This window comes from Hyperolius riggenbachi, chromosome 1, assembly GCF_040937935.1.
Source record: "Hyperolius riggenbachi isolate aHypRig1 chromosome 1, aHypRig1.pri, whole genome shotgun sequence".
Lineage (NCBI taxonomy): Eukaryota > Metazoa > Chordata > Amphibia > Anura > Hyperoliidae > Hyperolius > Hyperolius riggenbachi.
Genome location: NC_090646.1, coordinates 101,666,554 through 101,686,029, shown reverse-complemented (window position 1 = coordinate 101,686,029; position 19,476 = coordinate 101,666,554). Strand labels below are relative to the sequence as shown.

The 19,476-nt window shown below is 43.7% G+C and overlaps 1 protein-coding gene across 5 annotated transcripts in view; it reads right to left on the bottom strand.

Moving 5' to 3' along the window:
- Nucleotides 1-19,476, bottom strand: part of CPEB2 (cytoplasmic polyadenylation element binding protein 2) — a 148,877-nt gene that overhangs the window by 33,316 nt on the left and 96,085 nt on the right. For 3 of the 5 annotated variants that reach the window (XM_068277562.1, XM_068277572.1, XM_068277598.1), the window contains one exon: nucleotides 1,368-1,391. The exons of the other annotated variants lie outside the window; for them this stretch is intronic. In XM_068277562.1, coding sequence (XP_068133663.1) covers nucleotides 1,368-1,391 — 24 coding nt within the window. The remainder of the gene's footprint in view (nucleotides 1-1,367; nucleotides 1,392-19,476) is intronic. 5 annotated transcript variants of the gene reach the window in all.

Sequence of the window (19,476 nt, the reverse complement as noted above, 5' to 3'; positions counted from 1 at the left end):
AGACATTCATCTGCAGATAAGATCCACCAGGATGGATCAGATTGTATGATCTGCAGATGAATGTCCGTTAAACAAGGTGTGTGCGAGATCTGCAGATATCCTAGACTATGAATGAAATTTGCAGAAACTGATTTTTTGCAGGAACTGATCTTTTTGGAATTGAGGCCATTGTGTATTTCAATGCCATTTTTATACAATCGGTTGTTTTCACTGTGTGCCTGCATTTCATTTTTTCCAGCCATTTGTTCTCTCTCTCACCTCCCCCCCCCCCCCCCCCCCCAAAAAAAAAAAACTATAGTGTTAAACCGGACATGGCAAGAAACCATCAAACGGACAAGCATTTGTCGTGCAATTTTCTTTCACCCCTATTGACTGTAACCCAAACACAGGAAACGTGTAGCAGGCACTGCATTCGCCTTTTTTTTTTTGGGGGGGGGGGAGGGATAGAATCACTTGGAAAATCATAGTGGAAAAGGCGAACCATCATAATTCACAGTTGCCCTTGTGATCGGAGAATTGCCAGCCTAATGTATGCATTTCAAAAATCATATTAAAAAGCATGGAGTGAAAAAAAGCTCGACTCTCCAGAGAAGGCTTCGAATTCTATCAACAGCTGATCAGCGGGACTTGCAGGAGACTGACTGTTTCTATAGGCTCTCTGCTCCTGTCAGTCATAGGTATTAGGTAATCCCTCTCTGCTTCTTTGAGGCATGGCTTTGCACAGTCTCCGCACTGTTTTCAACAGACCAGAGCTGCCAGTAATGTTTCTGGGCTTTACCGCATGTTCTAGTCTTTATGAATGGACATTTACTGACATGTGTTGAGGTATTTACCTCAAAAGTCGGTAATTTACCTCACTGCTCGGTAATTTCAGCTCTCCATGCAGTAACATCCTTTATGACTTGACATTTTCCTACGTGCTGAGTAAAGTCAGCTGTTTTCTGCATTACCGCATGCGGTAATGCTTTATGAGTTGAGGCCAATGTATAAGTGCCCCTTTCACCTGACTGTCACTACAGTACAGTGCAGAAGTCTCACCACTCCAAATAATATACACAGCTAAACAAAAGCTTCCTCATGAACTGCCTCTACATACAGCATGAATACCAGCATGGGGTCACACAGGAAGCCATCTGTCAACAGGGAACTTGATCAATGCTAATCATATGAATAGGTGACGATCAGATTGGATTATTCTATTAGTAATCAGTCTGTGTGTTAATGGAAGCATACAATTCATAAATGAGGTCTCTTCAAAAGGTTTTGATTGATTAAAAGTAGGGGGGGGGGGGGGGGGGGGGACAAAGCAGAATCGATCAGGTGGAACAAATGTTAATTCAGCTTTAGTAATAAATAAAATGAATTACCTCGTCTTCTCCCATAACTCCTTGCTGCATGTAAACAAAGGATAAAATGGTCAATGTTTCACAGAATTACCACTCTTCACAGACTAATATGTGCCAACTCTAAACTGGCATAGAGGTCACAAACTGCTTAATCACCATGATAAAAGTTATAATCAAACTATTTTAAAGGAATGAGAAGTGTTTTTTTTACCTCCTTTGTTTATTAGGCATAGCACCAAAATGGATTTAATTGAAATGTTTCTTCAAATCAAGAAATATAAAAGTAGGATGCTTCATGCTATATCTGCTGGTTTGACTGGCAAGCTCTATTTAGCTTACACACATCCAATTTTACTCCCAATCAGTCGGCAATAACTATTACTCCTTATCACAGCTAAATGATCTATATAAAAAAAAATTTCAGGACAAATTCAGCTTTTAGTGCGTGTTAATTTTGTTTAGTAACCACCTTATTTTCTATGCATTTTAACCTTCCTGGCGGTAAGCCCGAGCTAAGCTCGGGCTATGCCGCGCAGGAGGATTTCTCAGGCCCTGCTGGGCCGATTTGCATGATTTTTTTTTTTGCAACACGCAGCTAGCACTTTGCTAGCTGCGTGTGCATTCCGATCGCCGCCGCTCCGCGCAAGATCGCCGTGCCGACACCCCCCCCCCCTGACCCCGTGCGCTGCCTGGCCAATCAGTGCCAGGCAGCGCTGAGGGGTGGATCGGGACTCCCTTAGACGTCACGACGTCCATGACGTCGGTGACGTCATCCCGCCCTGTCACCATGGCGACGGGGGAAGCCTTCAGGAAATCCCATTCTTTGAACGGGATTTCGTGATCAAAGATCGCCGTAGGGGATCGCCATTGATTCAGTTTGTGACTAAAAAAAAAAAATACAGGAGACATGCGCCTCAACCCTAAAACTCTTTAAACTCTATTCTACTACTTGTCATGGTTAAAATGTTACCACATGTCTCTTGTAGTGTTGCTAAAACTTTCCCAAGTTTGATAATAATTCTGAAAATGACTGTTTGATCGAGTTTGTCCCTACCTATTTTTCATGCTTTTAGACACCAAAATGTATTCTACAACTAGTCATGGTGCCTCATTTAGTAGCAAACTGGTGGTGCACTGTCCACAAAAACACCGGACAAATATATTTGTCCAGTTAGGCTTAAGTGGTTAAATATAATATAAATTAAAAATGCATTCTTAGGCTTCGGGAAAATTTATGGTAAACTTCAGAGTTCTCCTTTGAAACTTTCCAGCATCGGATAATCAACGTTTATGCTGTGCGTGGAGTAAACCTGATATTACTGATACGTTTTAACACATTCAGAAGAGGGAAGACGCTCCCACATAGAGATGTAGAAAATGCTCACCTGACAAGCACAGGAAATTTTCCAGAGTACATGGACAATGGATTGGAATGCCTGCTTACTCTCATAAGAGAGAAATCAATACAGCTCTCCAGGAGTCACACCAGCAGAGCTACAGAGGAATTTACAGGCTGGATTTTAGACATGTGTGTGCCTCTGATCAGCAAAGTGCTACTCCAGGCTAAATACTTCACTCTTTTAGCTTTGGACAGGATAGGAAAGGGCTAGAGCCCGGGTCACCAATTTCTTCTAACTTTCCATACGGACACAACCGCTCATAGGGACAGGAAGTGAGGGAATCTAGTAAAATGGGACCCAATAGGCCATGGGTGTCAAACTCAAATACACAGTGAGGCAAAATTAAGTCACGGGCCAACCACTGTCTAGTAGCCAGTGGCGTATTCAAGGAGCTGTGGGCCCCGATGCAAGTTTTACATTGTGCCGGCAAAGAAAGATATCCCGCTGCACCATGGGTGGGTAAAAAACTTCCTTCAATTTATTAGCACATCAGTAGAACAAAAAGGCTGACGCGTATCGGAGCTCAAGGCTCCTTAATCATAGCCAGCATACACATATTCATCACAGGTATAAGTAGTCAAGTGCCAGCCCACAATGGGTGTGGCCTTGGCTCTTAAAGAGGAGCTGTTAGGTATAAGGTCTCAGAGAAAATAAACACATATATCAGTAGCTAAAGATTGGCTATACTTACATTACATATGCATTTCACTGTCCACGTTTGGATTTCACAGAATTTGTATATAGTATATGCAGAGATAGATGCTCCTGACAGCTCATGGCAGGCTCCATGTTTTTCTGTCAAATGTGTCGTCATGTCCTGCCTGCTTCCTGATCACAGATAAGCTCGTACTTGAACAACACAGTGTGCAGTGAATATTAATGAGCCATGTGGCTAGGAACAATAGCTGACTCCTGCAGTGTACTCTGCCCGGAGATTTATCAGTGCTACGCGCTGGACTGATTACAAGCTGCTGTAACGTCTCATTAGCAGCCGAGGGGAGGGCCCCAGAATGCTTTGCAGTTTAGTATGCGGCTTGCGTCCTTATGGGTCTATAACAGCCTTGCTGATAAGCACACATCAAAGGTAACTGAGATTTTTATCTTCACTAATGGCTTTTTGGCTTCTTTCTAAACTGTTTAACACAGGAGAATAGAGGTTTAAATTAGCTTCTGCAGCCTGACAGTTACTCTTTAAAGTAACACATACAATACAAATATAAAATGGCATAGCCAATGTACAAACATGATATATTTTTAAAAAAAACCAGAGATGACATGGTTAAGCATCAGGATGGATACATGGCTTAAGGACAAGGACAATATATAAATAAATAGACCTATACCCCAAAGGGGGATCAAAAAGACAAAAGACAAAGGGAGAGCAGTGAGAATCAAGAAAGTATGAGAATTAGGCCCTTATGTCATAAGTAAGACTGACATCCATTCTAGAGTTCAAGCCTGTTGGTATACGTGTGCCCAATCGCCATATCCACAGGGCCTCCCGTTTCAATAAGATTCTGTGCAGATCACCTCCTCTAGGTGGGCAAGCTACCCTGTCTATGCCCTGGAAGGTGAAACTGCCCATGTTGCCCTGGTGTACCCTCAAGAAATGCTTGGATACACTAGATACCTGAGAAATATATGCTTCATTTCTCATACATCTGGCCGGACCATTGAAATGCTCCGAGATGCGCTGCCTCAAAGGGCGGGTAGTACACCCTACATACTGCAGTCCGCAAACAACACAAGTGATAAGATAAACTACATTGCTTGAATTGCAATTTATGTATTGTTTCATCTCAAATCTCTCACCTTTGGAGATAGAGACGATCTCACGTGTCTGGTTGTGGACGCAGCAGTTCCTGCAGGTGCTGTAACCGCACCTGAAGGAGCCTTTGTGGGTCAGCCATGTCGGAACAGGTCTAGGAGAGGTGGAGAAAAGACTCGGGGAGAGACGGGTCCCCAAAGTAGGGGCGCGGCGTGCGGAGAAAGTGCAACCCTCCTCCAGGATCTTACGGAGTTTGGGATCCGAGTGCAGGACCGGCAAATATCTCTTTATTATATGAATCACTTTATTGTACTCCAAACTATAAGGAGTCGTAAAGGTCAAATTCCTTCTTTGCCTGGTCCCGCGTCCGGGCCCCGCACCCAGGAGATCACGTCGGTCCCTCTCCAACACCTGCCGTCTCGCTTTCTGTATTAATGAGGTTTCATACCCCCGCTCCCGGAGTCTCTCCCCCACCAAATCCAGCTTTTACATTGTGCCCCCCCAAGCACTCTATACATAATTTATATGGCCCACCAAAACCTGCCAATGGCAACTACAGTGTCAGAGGTGCAAGAAGAGGATGGGGAACAGTTTCTTACTGATTACCACTATTCAAAGTGTCTATAGAAGTGACTATTATGAGCACAGGACCAATCGAGAGCTAATACTGTAGTTGAGGGAGGGCCCTTCGGGGTCCCTCTGGCCCAAGGGCACCGATGCGGTTGCAACCCCTATTTCTACGCCCCTCCTAGTAGCCCCCTTCCCCTATACAGTTCCCTGGTATCTAGTAGTCCTCCATCCCTCTTCTAAACAGTTCCTGTGTCTAGTGCTCCTCTACACAGTTCACTGGTGTCTAGTGGCCCCTTTCCCTTCACCATCTGGTATAATTTCAGCACATAAAAAACCCTAGTGCTCAGGTGCTCACAGTCCAAATATAAAGCAAAGTGGGGAAACCACTTCCAAATGTTATGGCACTGTGGGCCTGAGGACATCCAAGGTGAAAATAAACTGGTGAGAAAAACAGTTGCATCTATCCTCTTAAAAATGACTTAAGATATACTACAGTTTTATTTTATATTTAAATCTAGTTTTTAAGTTGCCTCGCCATGTACTAAACTCACCCTATCCATATGGAAAGCATTGCGCTTTAAAATCCCTCTACAAGCAAGCCCCTCGCTCCATACCGATTTACGAGGCTCCCCTGACTTTAAATCAGGCCTTGACCCGTCTTTCAATTGGCTATACGAGTCCCAACATTACTACTTAAAACATTTCATAGCAGGCGATAGACTCCTACATCTACATTTAATCTTTCCCCTACGGTCACTTTTACCCAACAATTTCAACTTTTCCTAGTTTATCATTATGTAAGATCACTGGTCCCCTCAGGTAAAATTGACAGATGTATTACTTATTTTGAAGATTGGTGTATGAATGGACCACTGGAAGGATGGATCATCTCTTATCTATATGCTGAACTTTCAATAATGGGCTATAATTCTACTACAGCTACTCTGTCAGCTTGGAGTGCAGATTTAATACCATCATATGCTCCTCCATCATGGTCTTCATGCTTTGAGACCTTTTTAGGGGAAGTTTATTCTACTCCATGATATAAACTAATGCCAAGCTCCTTCATCGTACATATTTGACTCCAACCAGGATCCATACAATCTCTTCAACAAATAGCAAATCTTGCTTTAGGGGTTGCCCTGAGGATGGCACCCTTTATCATATCTGGTGGACATGCCCTAAAGCGACTTCTTTTTGGAATAAAATCTCTAACCTCATCACTAAAGTTACTAAGCGCCCATTTACTAAATACTCTGCCATCCTTCTCCTGGGCTATAAGAGACCCTCCAGAAAATTCCTGACTAAATTTATTGCCATGGCAGCGAAATCATATTTAGCGTCTCAATGGTTACAATCTAGACTGGCACTTGAGCCTGTGATACAAAGAGTCCACAGACTTATTATAACTTCATGCATGCTAGCAATTACATATGACCATATGGACCAATTCCAGAAAACCTGGGATCCAACGCTAGAGCACGCTGATGCTCAAGGCCTCAATTACCTGATCTACTTCTCTTGAAAAGCTATGCATATGTCGCGCCTGCATGTGTAATAAATCTAGGTCTAAAGGTTTCTTTTGAGACCAGCATTTTTCAAAAATAACCACAAAACTGTTTTGTTCTCGTTTCAACAATTGTTGTTGTTTATCCCATGGATGTTAAAAATTATGATGGTTTTCCTAATACATGAACTTTATTGTACCCCTTGACCAACATGTTAATTTACAATTTTCCTTGCGTTGAGTACAATGTGTATTTCTTTGTACAAGCGGTCACAATAAAAACCTTTTGAAACTAAATCTAGGTTTTTTTAAAGTTTTTACTGTTTCATTGCTCAATGACACCTTCATTGAAGTATGCTAGAGCTCAAATCTTTGAATTATTGACCCTTATCTCTTTCCTGCTCCAGGAAGCCATTTACTGACAAGAAAGTATTTTATGGCTGTAATTCCTTATCAATGAGGGTTATCATATAGTCTGACCCAGTCCCGACCCGGACAGAAACTGTCACTTGCATACCTAATGTTTAACTATCAGGCAGAAAAAAAACAAAAAAACAAAAAAGGAACGCAGCCTAGTTATTTGTGTATTTGGCACTTTACATACACATGTTTATCTCATCATGTCTCGTCACCTCGGTTGTCCTTTAATATGTATGCAAAAGACTAATAAAAAAAATGTTTCACTATGTCCAAAGCCTCTTCTCCATTAACAAATAGAGAGTTTTATATAACAGTTTGTATCCTCAGAGATATTTCTCCTCAACTCCTGTTCTCTGTGGCTCTGACTCTGGGAGAGGAAGTGAGGTGAAAAGACGACCGCAATAAATATCGTACAATACTACACTTTCCTCATGGTGTCTAAAGCAAGAGCCAACACTATGCAGGCACATTGCGTGCAACACACTTATTATTTCTTATTGGATTTATATAGCGCCAAAATATTACACAGCGCTGTACAATAAAGAGGATTGCAGACAATGATAACAGGGGTGACAGACCAATACAGGTAATAGACAATAGATACAACAATACAGGTAATAAGCAATAAGATACACAACACAATGCAGATAGTAATACAATGCCAGATCATACACTGGAGCGGTAGTGGTAAAAATACAAGTTCCCATCATTCTGGGTAAAGTGTACACAAGGGGAGAGGGCCCTGCCAAAGGCTTACAATCTAGAGCAGGGCTTTTCAACCTGTGGTACGCGTACCACCAGTGGTACTTTGCTGTTGGCCAGGTGGTACATTCCAAGTTTGTCTGCTACTTAATTGCCCACCTGCTACTTGTCCTAGTCCCGTCCTGCCTCCACAAAGTTTGGCTACCCCCCACTCGCTCCTCTGCCTCCCCACCAATGCCTCCTGCTATTCCCCTACCATATCCCCCCCCCCCCTTTCTTAAAGTGTACCTGTAAGAAAAAAGTGCCCCGCGAGGAGGAAGCCTCTTGATCCTAAAGAGGCTTCCCCCTTCCTCCTCAGTAGAGGGGATCCAGCGCTGGAACCCCTCGAAGATCTCCTGGTTGGTGTGAGTGTATGCACGGTAGCGGCTCTCCGCTCGGGCTCCTCTGGAAACAGCCGAGCCTGATCTGGTCAGATCTATTGTGCTGGCACACTGGTGGTACTTCAACATTTTCAGGTGATAAAAGTGGTACAATGAGTGAAAACATGGAAAAGCCCTGATCTAGAGGAAGGGGTTGGTGGCACAAAAGGAGGGGGAGAATCAAGAAGTTCTTGGCAGAGAGGGTTAGGGCAGTGTTGAGTATATGTAGGCCTCCTTGAAGAAGTGAGTTTTCAGTGCTTTTTTTTTGTATGTCTTTACATATATTTTACATTTTATGATTTTCGCGATAGTAGTCCTTTAACTAAGTGATCTTTTGTACACACTGTCTAAGGCATGTTTGTGGATTACATAAAATTGTGCTTTTTTTTTACTCTTTAGCCGATTTTAATCTCTTCAGCCATTCAGTAAGGATGCCAACTGCACTGCCTGACATGCAAACAGCCACCACTAGAGGAACAATAAAGTTCACCCTGAACACACACACTAACACACTAGATTCTCTTTACATAATCAGGTTTTTTTTTTATATATATATATATGCTCTGATTTAGTTGAGGTCCGATCATAATAAACAAAACAAAAAAACAAGCAAACCCACAAAACACACCCAACACACGGTCTGGACCCCTAGAACCAGCCATTTCTTGTACCAGACTTTTAGAGATTCATGCCTCAACCTTTTGTGGAACAGCAGAACGATGCCAAACCCAGTGACAGCAGCAGCCCTCCTGCCTACAGAGCTTGCTGTTTTCTGTCTCAGCTGAGCGTCTGGTCACATGACCGAATGTTTCACTGTGGAAAGTCTCATAAGAATGGTAACCTTTAGGCACTCAGCTTACCAAGCGATCAGCTTATTTAGAACTTTGCCTGCTGCCGGATTTCATCTGTAATTAGTAAGCTTGGAATATTTTGACAGAGGGGACACAATAACAAGCTTTGCCTACACTGCAGGAGACAACCGTATGCAAAACAGATCTGACAAAACATACAAGACAAGCTGTAACCACCTGACCTTCAGCACTTGACGAGGCTGGCAGAACAGCATAAAGACTTCTTCAGTCACTATGTGAAATCAACAAAAGCCCCTTTCTAGTAATAAACAAATGTTCATCTAAACCATAAGACATGCCATTGTGCTGCGGAGGATAAAAAGGGAAGCAAAAACCTTACTAATGCAGCCGCAAAGCTAAGCTGAGCATTTCAGGAAAAAAATTACCCACCATGCTTCATGGTGCTTGAACACCGCCATCCCCTCCATCCCCCCTCCCGTTGGTTGGTTCATTTTAAAAATTCCAGGTTTTAATTATGCCCTAGGCTGATATGCAAGTTTGTTAACCAAAGAAACACGCCAGGATTTTTTTCCTCCCACTTTTAGCTGGTGGACAAGCAGCTTGTATAATATACAGAGAGTCCACAGAAGAGGCAGTGTTCTGCAGTTTTTAAACACGGACAGATCACAGATCACATGGGGAAGAAAAAAAGGCAATAAATGGATTGTTCTAGAAGATAAACAGGAGTCGCCTGCTTTGCCGTCACATGCTGGCCATTACGCAGTGGGTAATATTAAGAGTCCATTCATCTAGCTTTTATTTTTAGAAATCACTTGTATATCATCAAAGTATTTCCTGCAGAGCGGAAACAATGAAAGAATGCCTATATTAGCAGTGTGTGAGTCCACCACACACACGGCGCACGGCCATTCCACTCAGTCAAAACAAACCTTGATGTGGCCTGGTCACATGACTAGAGCCACCAGCATGACCGTGCTCTGCTGTTCAATTTAAAAAAAGAACACCAATTTATTTTCTTTTAAAAAATGTACTAGATGCTACGTAAGAAGTGTATTACCGTAGATAGTTTCCTACAAAGTTCTTCAGAACAATGGCCATCCCTTCCTTGATTTTAGTGGCTTCCCCCCATGGTTGTTTCTAAGCTTTCCCCTAATTGTATCACCCCTACGTGATGGTATTCCTGCTTCCTCCACCCTATTGCTCCTTCTTCTGCAGTTCAGATGTCCCTTCTTTTGACAGAGTCACATGATGTGGGCTGGGAGGAGAATTCATTAATTTAAAGCCTTGTAGACATGCTTGATTGTTTGTTTGTCTGAGGTGGCCATTCAGGGCCGTAAATACGTAATTTGCATAATCCTGAATCAACTCAGAATTATTTGTATCTCCTTGACTATCCCAGATGGCCCACAGAAACACATCGAGCAAACATTTGATCAATTTGATTGGAATATGCCGTGTAGGGAAAGAATCCCGATCCAATCACATAGGAATTTATCAGTTTGCCATAAAGGGTCATAATTAACCCACGCATGGCCAGATTAGCCAACTACGGGAACAACTATAGTGACAGTTTGCGGTTTGAAGGACTGTTTTCACTCTTTGGTGTTCAGAAAGCTCCCATACTCCAATTTTCCTGCATGAGTAATTTGCTGTACAGAAAAATGAAGAAACGGTTTCATAGGTATTTTTTTTCTGTTTGAGGTCTTTTTTGATTCTGTACACATCTAAGATGAAACTATGCCTTCAGCTCTTTTTGCAAACCTGGAACTGAAAGCGGACTTGACATCACCACAGAGCTGCCTTGTCTTCGCCTCGGGCTAAAGAAATCACATGATCAATACAACTGGCATCAGAGTACAAAGAAGAAGGATTACAGCAGACCGGAAAGAAATTACTTTTTACCGTTTTTACTGCTCATCCTTAAGCACAGAGGAAGATTAGAGCGAGAATATAAAATCTGCTTTAAAAATCATGCCAAGTGGTAGGTCAGGCCAGGGAAAGGGCTCAGCTTAGAACCTGCACCTATATAAACACATCATCCTCCCAATCACCTATAACTGATTTATGTGCTGCAGAATCTCCGGGATTACGAAAGATTTCAGGGAAATCTTAACAGTGTATCCGGTTGTCCGGGATGAAGCATTTATGGACTGCACATCAAAAGTGCCCGGATTCATGAGCCCTCAGCAGCCCACATCTGTGTAAGCTTCAGGGCTGAAAGACTTCTCAGTCCAGGTTTGGAGAGCTTTCCTCATTTCTGTTTGCAGCACGGTTTAGATTTCTAAATAATATAAATATTACATATTAACATTTTTACTGCAGTTTCTGAAGCTGGGTGGGCAGCTAATACACACAGAGGAGCTCTTAAACTAGACACCTACACATTTTCAATCTGTCTCCCCCCCCCCCCAAAAAAAAAAACAAAAACAAAAAATCTCGAGATCTTAAAAACAAGGTCGGCGCAGAAGAAACACCGTTACGTTAGGCTTTCAACTGATTTAAGTTAACGCAAAATAGAAAACATGCAGCGTCCGAGCAAATTGGTACGGGGCAGACAAGCAGCATTGTGGGACACCTGGACACGCTACAGATTCCCACCCAAAATAATCAAGAACAATGTCAAGGAAGATCTAAAGTGGACAAGGAAGCTGTAAAGTGTACAAGTTGCTTTAGAATAAGGCTAACCTGTCTGCTCAAACCAACTATGGCCCTAAGAAACCGGTCATAGCTATACAATCTCATGCCCGTGGGAATGTATGGAGGAGCTCACCACCCGTGATATCTATAGCTCACCACTGTACAGACTTGGAGGCGGATTCCTCAGGGCTGGTGTACACACATTATAGGCCAGGGCACACTTGGGTTTAGCAGCTGACAACAATAACGGCTGCTTTCAAATGGTATTGCTAAGTGAACATCACATTATTTATAAAGCGCCAACATATTACGCAGCGGTCACTTGTCCTTTCAAGCTGAACTTCACCAAAACAAAATATCGTGAAATCCACAAGGGAGTAAAGTTTAATCATGGGACTTCCAAACGAAAAAACCACAAAAAACAAAAAACACTGATGGGGTCCCTGCAATGTTCACATTTCTCCAGCCCCTCCCTGTGGTGGTCCTGGTACACACATATGAGGAAAGTTGCCCAGCAGGTATCAGGTTTCAATTACTTGGGCAACAGTGCAAGTCTGATGCTGTACAGACGTGCTTCTAGTGATATTCTCTGTTGCTATGAAGAAGAAAGGGAGGGGCCACAGAACGGTGCATGAGGAGTCACATGGTGGGCGGGGTGAGATAGTTAGTTAATCTGCCAAGCTGATTTCTGGCTGAGGATTAGGAGGACTGCTGTACTCCCAAATAGATCCTTGGCAGAGGCGGTTGTTATCGGCCACCATAGCGGATTTTCATCTAGTGTGTACGAAGCATTAGGCCCCTGCCTGTGGGTCACACTGATTCCCAGCCATAACAATGCAGCCATCATGCCTTCCTCCCCACCCACAAGTATAACCACAACCCCTGCTGTGGAGGAGGGGGCCTGGACTGAAAGGGAAGAGAGTGAGGATGACTAGTTGGTCCTCCTGCAGCCCTGGGATGGCAGAAGTTATGCTTCTGGTAACCCAGTCATGTTTTTATCAAAACATTTCATTCACTTCTATTTATAACTCATAAGTACCTAAGTGACTTTATTGTAACCTCCCGCTATTCTCTGCACAGCAGGACTCAGACTTGCAGGGGGAAGGACAGCAATGCATTTTTGTTGGTTTAGAGGAGAGAGGACAATCAGAATCTCATCTTCATGCTGTCACTTTGAACCGTCTGATCCATCCCTGTCTGGTCCTTATTTTTTTGGAGTGCAATGGATACACGGGAGGTCCCGGAAACACCTTTCCTGTCTGGCTTAGCTTTCTAAAGCAAGTCATTAACCCAAATACATCCATATACATACCCACTTTACTAAATCAGCAGGTATCTCTTGAAATATGTACAAGCAGTAGCACAACTTCATGGTGTATCGATACTTCTACCCAATCCTTACGTTCTACAGTAAGCTTTGATTCAACGCATTTAAATTACACAGATTGACAGGGACCCTGAGCAGTGGCCTAAAATGAAAAAACACGGGACTTACCTGGGGCTTCCTCCAGCCCCCTATAGCCCGCGAGGTCTTCCAGCATCCTCTGGGTCCCTTCCGCAGTCCTGCTGGTGGCTCTGGTAATCCGGCGACTTTGGCTGAAGTTGCGCATGCGCAACATCAAGCCAGTTGCCGTAAGTCCTGCGCATGCGCGGTTCTCTAAAGACTGCACATGTGGCGACCGGCTTACTGAAGCCGCCAGCAGGATTGCGGAAGGACCCAGAGGATATCGGAGGGCCTCGCAGGCTACGGGTGCCGATTTTGTCCCAATTTTAATTTTAGGCCACTGCGCAGGGTCCCTTTGAAATAACGCAATCTCTCAGATCAGTTTTCTTTGTTACACGAGTTAAGTAAATAGGGTTAGGCGGGTGTATTGACAAGAATGTGTGTGTGTGGGGGGGGGGGGGGAAATTAGATGTATAACACAAACCACAGGTGTCAAACAATACCTGCGGGCCAAATGTGGCCCTTCTTGCCATTTTATGAGCTTCAAATGTGCATCATTGTAAGCAGTAAAACAACAGCACACTGCCTTCCCTACCAGAGTACACCGGTGATAGTTTCTGGTTGAAAACATTGTCAGTTTGAGGTGAGTTGCAACAACACCACACGGGACACAACAAAATTCTTGGCATCCAAACCCCCTTGTGTGGCTAGCATCTTACCTTGGGCCATTTCATGTTGAAGATTTTCTGCCAAAGCAACACTGGGGAAGCTAAATAGAACTGCTCCACTGCGCTTCTCTGCAGAAGGGCGAGGAGCTAGCCCCCCATGATTTCTATAGTCACTACACTTCATTTTAAACTGTTCGATAAATGTTAAATCTTAAACAATTTGGCCTTTGACTTACACTAAGTTTTAGGATTTTGGTGCCAGGCGTATAGATGAAACACCAAACACTATTTTTTCTTAGATGGGTTAACTTTGACTCCGAGCTTTCTTTTTAGTTTGAGTCAATCGTTTCTTCAATTTGTTCCTGGATAAAGTGTTCTGGAATAAGGGCTCTTTCACACTAAGACGTTGTGTTTGATGCGACGTTAAGGTCGCACAACGTGCCCCTAATGCAGCGCAGGTAGGTTATAAAATTTTACGTTATTTTTTACGTTAGGTGTCTCTTGGTGCGCCATTTTCATCGCATGCTGATGGAACAAAAACGACGCACTCGTTACATAAAATTTTTTTTTAAATACATACATCACTGAGCATGTGCAACACACAACGCAGCAAATGTATTGCTGAATGCACGGCATGCAGCACTTTCTAAATATTGCAACACGTTACACACAACGCAACGTGTACACGGTGAATGTCGCACAGACTTTGCATTGCTGTAAGTTAGCCTGCGTTGGAACATTTTCTAACGTACGATTTTAACGTCGCACTGTGAAAGAGGCCTAAATGTAGCTTTTCAAAGACCTGTGTGAGTCAGACTGCCTCTCTGAGCATGTGACCAACATGAGAGTTATAAATCAATGCATTTAGATGCAGAGAACTTCCTTTACCCTCCAGGAAGAGCTGTCCTGACATCAGACTCTTATGCTGGGAATACACGTTTCGTTTTAGCCTTCGTTTCGTTCGGTAAACGAATCGAGTGTTGAAAACGTATGTGAAAATAGTCATAATCTCATTATAGTTTCGATCAATAGACCCCAAAAACGAACGACTAGTGATCGAACATGTTTGATATTATCTCTCTTTATCCATCTAATCGAGCCATTGGTAGGCTTGATGGCTGTTCAGATCGATTATATATTTGTTTATGCTAGTCCGTCCCTGTAAAAAGGGATTTCCGTTTCGTTTCTTTGCAGCCTTCGATCATTGGAAAAACGAAACCATCAGAATCGGAAAAAAAAAACGAAACCGTGGGTGGTGATATTAACCGTATGTTCGATTATTTCGGGATCGAGAAGGACAAAAGGCACAATCGAAACGAAGGTTTAAACGAAGGCAAAAACGAATCGTGTATTCCCAGCATTAGATGGGAACTCTTTATTAACCTGCAATGTTGTAACAACCCATTAAACACAAGCCGTGCTGCAGGAAATCCTGCATCATGGAAATCTGCATGAGAATGGCCTGGACTCCATTGTGCCTGCGATTACATAACACTGCTCCCATTCAGAGCAGCAGCCCGCATCCCCGGTAGGTGAAAAATGTCAAGCGTAATGTGAACAGGCGACGAGAAGGGTTCTAATCCCTCTCAGCCCCTGAGGCCTGTTAGCTCAACTGGAGTCTAATTGGAGGTTTCATGCTGGATCAGAAAAAAGATTTTCAAGAAGGGAAACAAACCAAACACCGCCTTTATGTCCATCCTCAGATAACAGGGAGGACCTGCTGGAGCTTAAAGCTCTTGGCAGGATAGGAACATGCATGTGGCATTGAGCAGGCAGGGAGGGGAGCTTTTATTCTGATTAATGCACAGAAACGAGTCAGCGGGGCTTTCAATGTTGTCTTTAGGCAAAAGATACATGGAGATGCAATGGCATTCATTCAGCGATAAAATTCTACGTGCGGCCACAGTGCGTAAATATTAATGTGAGGCGCTGCGCTGTTTTACGTGGCATGCAAAAGGGCATGATTACATATTATATACTACATTGATCAATGTAGATTTATTTCATGCATCAGCTAGTTACATGCTATGTGTCAGCATAATGTTCAGATCACATGGTCATTTTGGAGGAGCACCATTTCAAAAAATTAAAAAAATATACATACACATTTCTCGCAGAGTTCAATGCACTATAAATTACTTTTTTCTTATGTCGCAGTCACTTGTTTTGTTAAAAAAACTAAACCTCTCAATACTTTTTTTTTTTTATATATACTGTACAGTTGTATGATGGCTCCTGGTCACTTCCTGTGTAACTTCCTCTCATCTAGGAGGTGGGTCACAGTATCACGGGCCAATGCTCTTTGGCACCTTATAGAAGGGTATTAACCCTCCTGGCGGGTAATTAATTCTGCCAAATAGGCAGAAATAGATTTTTTTTTTTTAAATGTTTGTTTCATGTAAAGCTACCAGAGTGGTGGCTACATGAAACACTAGAAGGCGCATGTGTCCCTCTAGTGCAATCGTCGCCGGCATCAATAGCAAACAGGGGAAAGCGTATATAACGCGTTCCCGTCTGGCTTTTCCTGTCACCATGGCGACGTTCGGAATGACGTCATGGACGACAGCCGACGTCCTGAGGTCATACACCACTGAATTTTTCAAAACACAGAACCTGACTAAAGGAGAAATACACAATAATATACCTAGCTGGGACTAAAATTTAACTTTTAATTAGAAAACCATTAAAAGTACAAACACTGTAGTAGGTTAAAAAATCATGATGTCTGAATCAAAGATTGCTGAAGGAGGCTAATATAGTAATTATATGGCAGAGAGAAATCTAACAGAAATTCTCAGGGTCCTCCTAGCAAATCTAGAAGTACATAAAAACACTACCCCCACCAAGAACCCGACATGTTTCACTTCCCGAGGGAAGCTTTTTCAAGGGAAATATACATAAGTGCTGAGTGCAAAACGTGCTATGGTGCAAATATATACAATCATATCATTTCAGTACATCAAAATAGCATCATGGCTATATGATAGCAGCCAAGGTCACACCAGGTCACATACACCACTGATCCGGCCCTTAGCGATGCCCGAAAGTCATTGGTCCGGGCAGCGCAGGGCTCTGGCGGGGGGGCCCTTTCGCCACTGCGTGCGTTCGCCGCAGAGTAGCGGCGATCAAGCTGTACGCGCGGCTAGTAAAGTGCTAGCTGCACGTACAGCACTTTAAATGGGGCGAATCGCCCCACCAGGGGATGAGATATCCTCCTGCGCGGCATAGCCCGAGCTCAGCTCAGGCTTACTGCCGGGAAGGTTAATGCTGGACACCAATATCAGACTGGGAAAAGCTGAGGAAATCTGCTTGCTGGCCAAGCAGCAGTAATCAGGTGTTGCTGCTCACAGTGAAGACTTGCTGCAGGTTTCTATTGGGAGTGATAACACAGGGTTACTGCTGCTTGGCCAGCAGGTGGATTTCCTCAGTTTTCCACCTCTCAGTCTGACACTGCTGGACACAGAAGCCAGCATGTGGTTGAAGTTACCAATAGGCGTGTAAAAACCAGAGACATATGTAGGCTACCATTAATGACCTCTTAAAGAGGAACTTGCTCCAGTATAGGTTAGCCAACGATAGGCATCCCTAGTATAGGTTAGCCAGGTATAGATGTCCAACACCCCCCTCTGATTAGGGGATTACAGTAAAGGAAGGGGGAGCAGCGGTACACTCGGACTCAGCCCCAGGGAAAGGACACCCGATTCTCAGGTCCCCCTCCATTAAAGAAACGTGTGGCAGAGGCAGAAGGTGTTAGTAACAACTCACCTTCCGGGCTTCATACGAGGATCACGTGCCTCTTAGTTGCTCTGTCTCCTCCACGGCTCATACTTCCAGTGAGCAATGGTGGAGACTGAGCAGCACGGCGGCATGCAATCCTCACATGGAGCCCAGAAGGTGAGTTTTTACTAACTCCTTTTTGCTGCCACACATTTTTTCAATAGAGGGGGGAGCACGGAGGGGGACCCAAGGAGAGGGAGGAGTCTGCCCCCCTTCCCCACAGCCGAGTCCTAGTGTGGCGCTGCTCCCCCCTCCTTCACTGCGTCCTAGGCAGACACCCGCTTGGCACGCCCCTAGAAATGGGGCTGAGTTAAAGCTCCGCTTCTAAATGTAAGGGAATGTCTACAGACCTCAATATGTCCATGAGAAAAAAAAATGTAGCACTCCCAGGGCAGATGGAAGACTGCACTAGAATTCTGCATTCTAATATCCTATATAATAATATCCAAGTGTCTCTGCGTCCTGTCACTGTGTGTGTCCCTGCTTCCAGACTTGACAGTTTGCTGTCTGAGAACTTCATTGCATTGTGGGAAATAACAGCTTTTTTAAACTGCCAAGCAAGCAACATCTCCCTGTGGGCATAAACTTCGGACAGTGGTGGGAGCCGGGTGAGCAGGACGCATCAGTATGCGCGTGTTGCTGGGTTTAGCGGCCGCGGCCTAGCGCCCTTTTTTTGTGTGATCGCAATTAGCGCTATTATAGCATGCTAATCGTGATCGCTATTCAATTGCGAGAAAACTGTGCATGCACTGCGTTTAGAGATTGCTGCTAATCGCCTGCGATCGGCAGCAATCGTGGCAGTGAGATCACTGCTACACAGAGGCAGCAAACAAATTTCAGAATGGAGTCATCTATGATAACTCCCACTAAAGATAAACAAGTGCCAGATTGGATTCTCGTACACATTTGCTGCCTAGCTCCTGGGACGTCCAGCCCTGGTGATGAAGGTAGCAGATGTCATCATAAAATGACCATATAAATGGACACATACAGAAATTATGTGCATGCCTTTTTCACACAACCAATCAATACCTGACAGCTGCCGACAGGACATCTAATACCAGCTCTAGTTAACGAAAAACAGTTATCCCTACATCTATTAATAGACCATCGCTACTTTCTGTTGTATCAGCACAAGTTACTTGTGATTTTCAGCAAATGTCTAAAACAGCCCTTCATTTGCCATCATTATTGCTCCGGATATGGTAACCAAGATTAGCTGCTATGCTTTCTCTACCTGCTAATCAGTAGCTGCAACGTGGAGATTTTACATACATTTCCATTATCAGAAGCCATCTATTGTTAAAGCAGATCGATCACTTAAAGGGACACTTAAAGGATACCCGAACTGACATGTGACATGATGAGATAGACGTGTATGTACAGTACCTAGCACACAAATAACTATGCTGTGTTCCTTTTTTTATTTCTCTGCCTGAAAGAGTTAAATATAAGGTATGCAAGTGGCTGACTCAGTCCTGACTCAGACAGGAAATGACTACAGTGTGACCCTCACTGATAAGAAATTCCAACTATAAAACACTTTCCCAGCAGAAAATGGCTTCTGAGAGCAAGAAAGAGGTAAAAATGGGGAATTTCTTATCAGCGAGGGTCACACTGCAGTCACTTCCTGTCTGAGTCAGGACTGAGTCAGCCACTTACATACCTGATATTTAACTGTCAGGCATAGAAAGAAAAGTTATTTGTGTGCTAGGCACTGTACAAACACATGTCTATCTCATTATGTCAAATTTCAGTTTGGGTATCCTTTAAGTCAGGTATAAAAAAAAAAAAACAGTTTTACTTGCCTGGGGCTTCTACCAGTCCCCTGTAGCCATCCCATCCCCTTGCAGTCACTCACGGAGCCTCGGGTACCCCGCCGCCAGTTAGTTTCGTTTTCACTGGCAGGAAGTCGGCAGGCTTTCTGCGCCTGCACAGGCCTGGCCACACATATCCTTCTTCATGTTCCCATCCTCAATAGAGTCCTGCACAGGCGCAGGACGCTA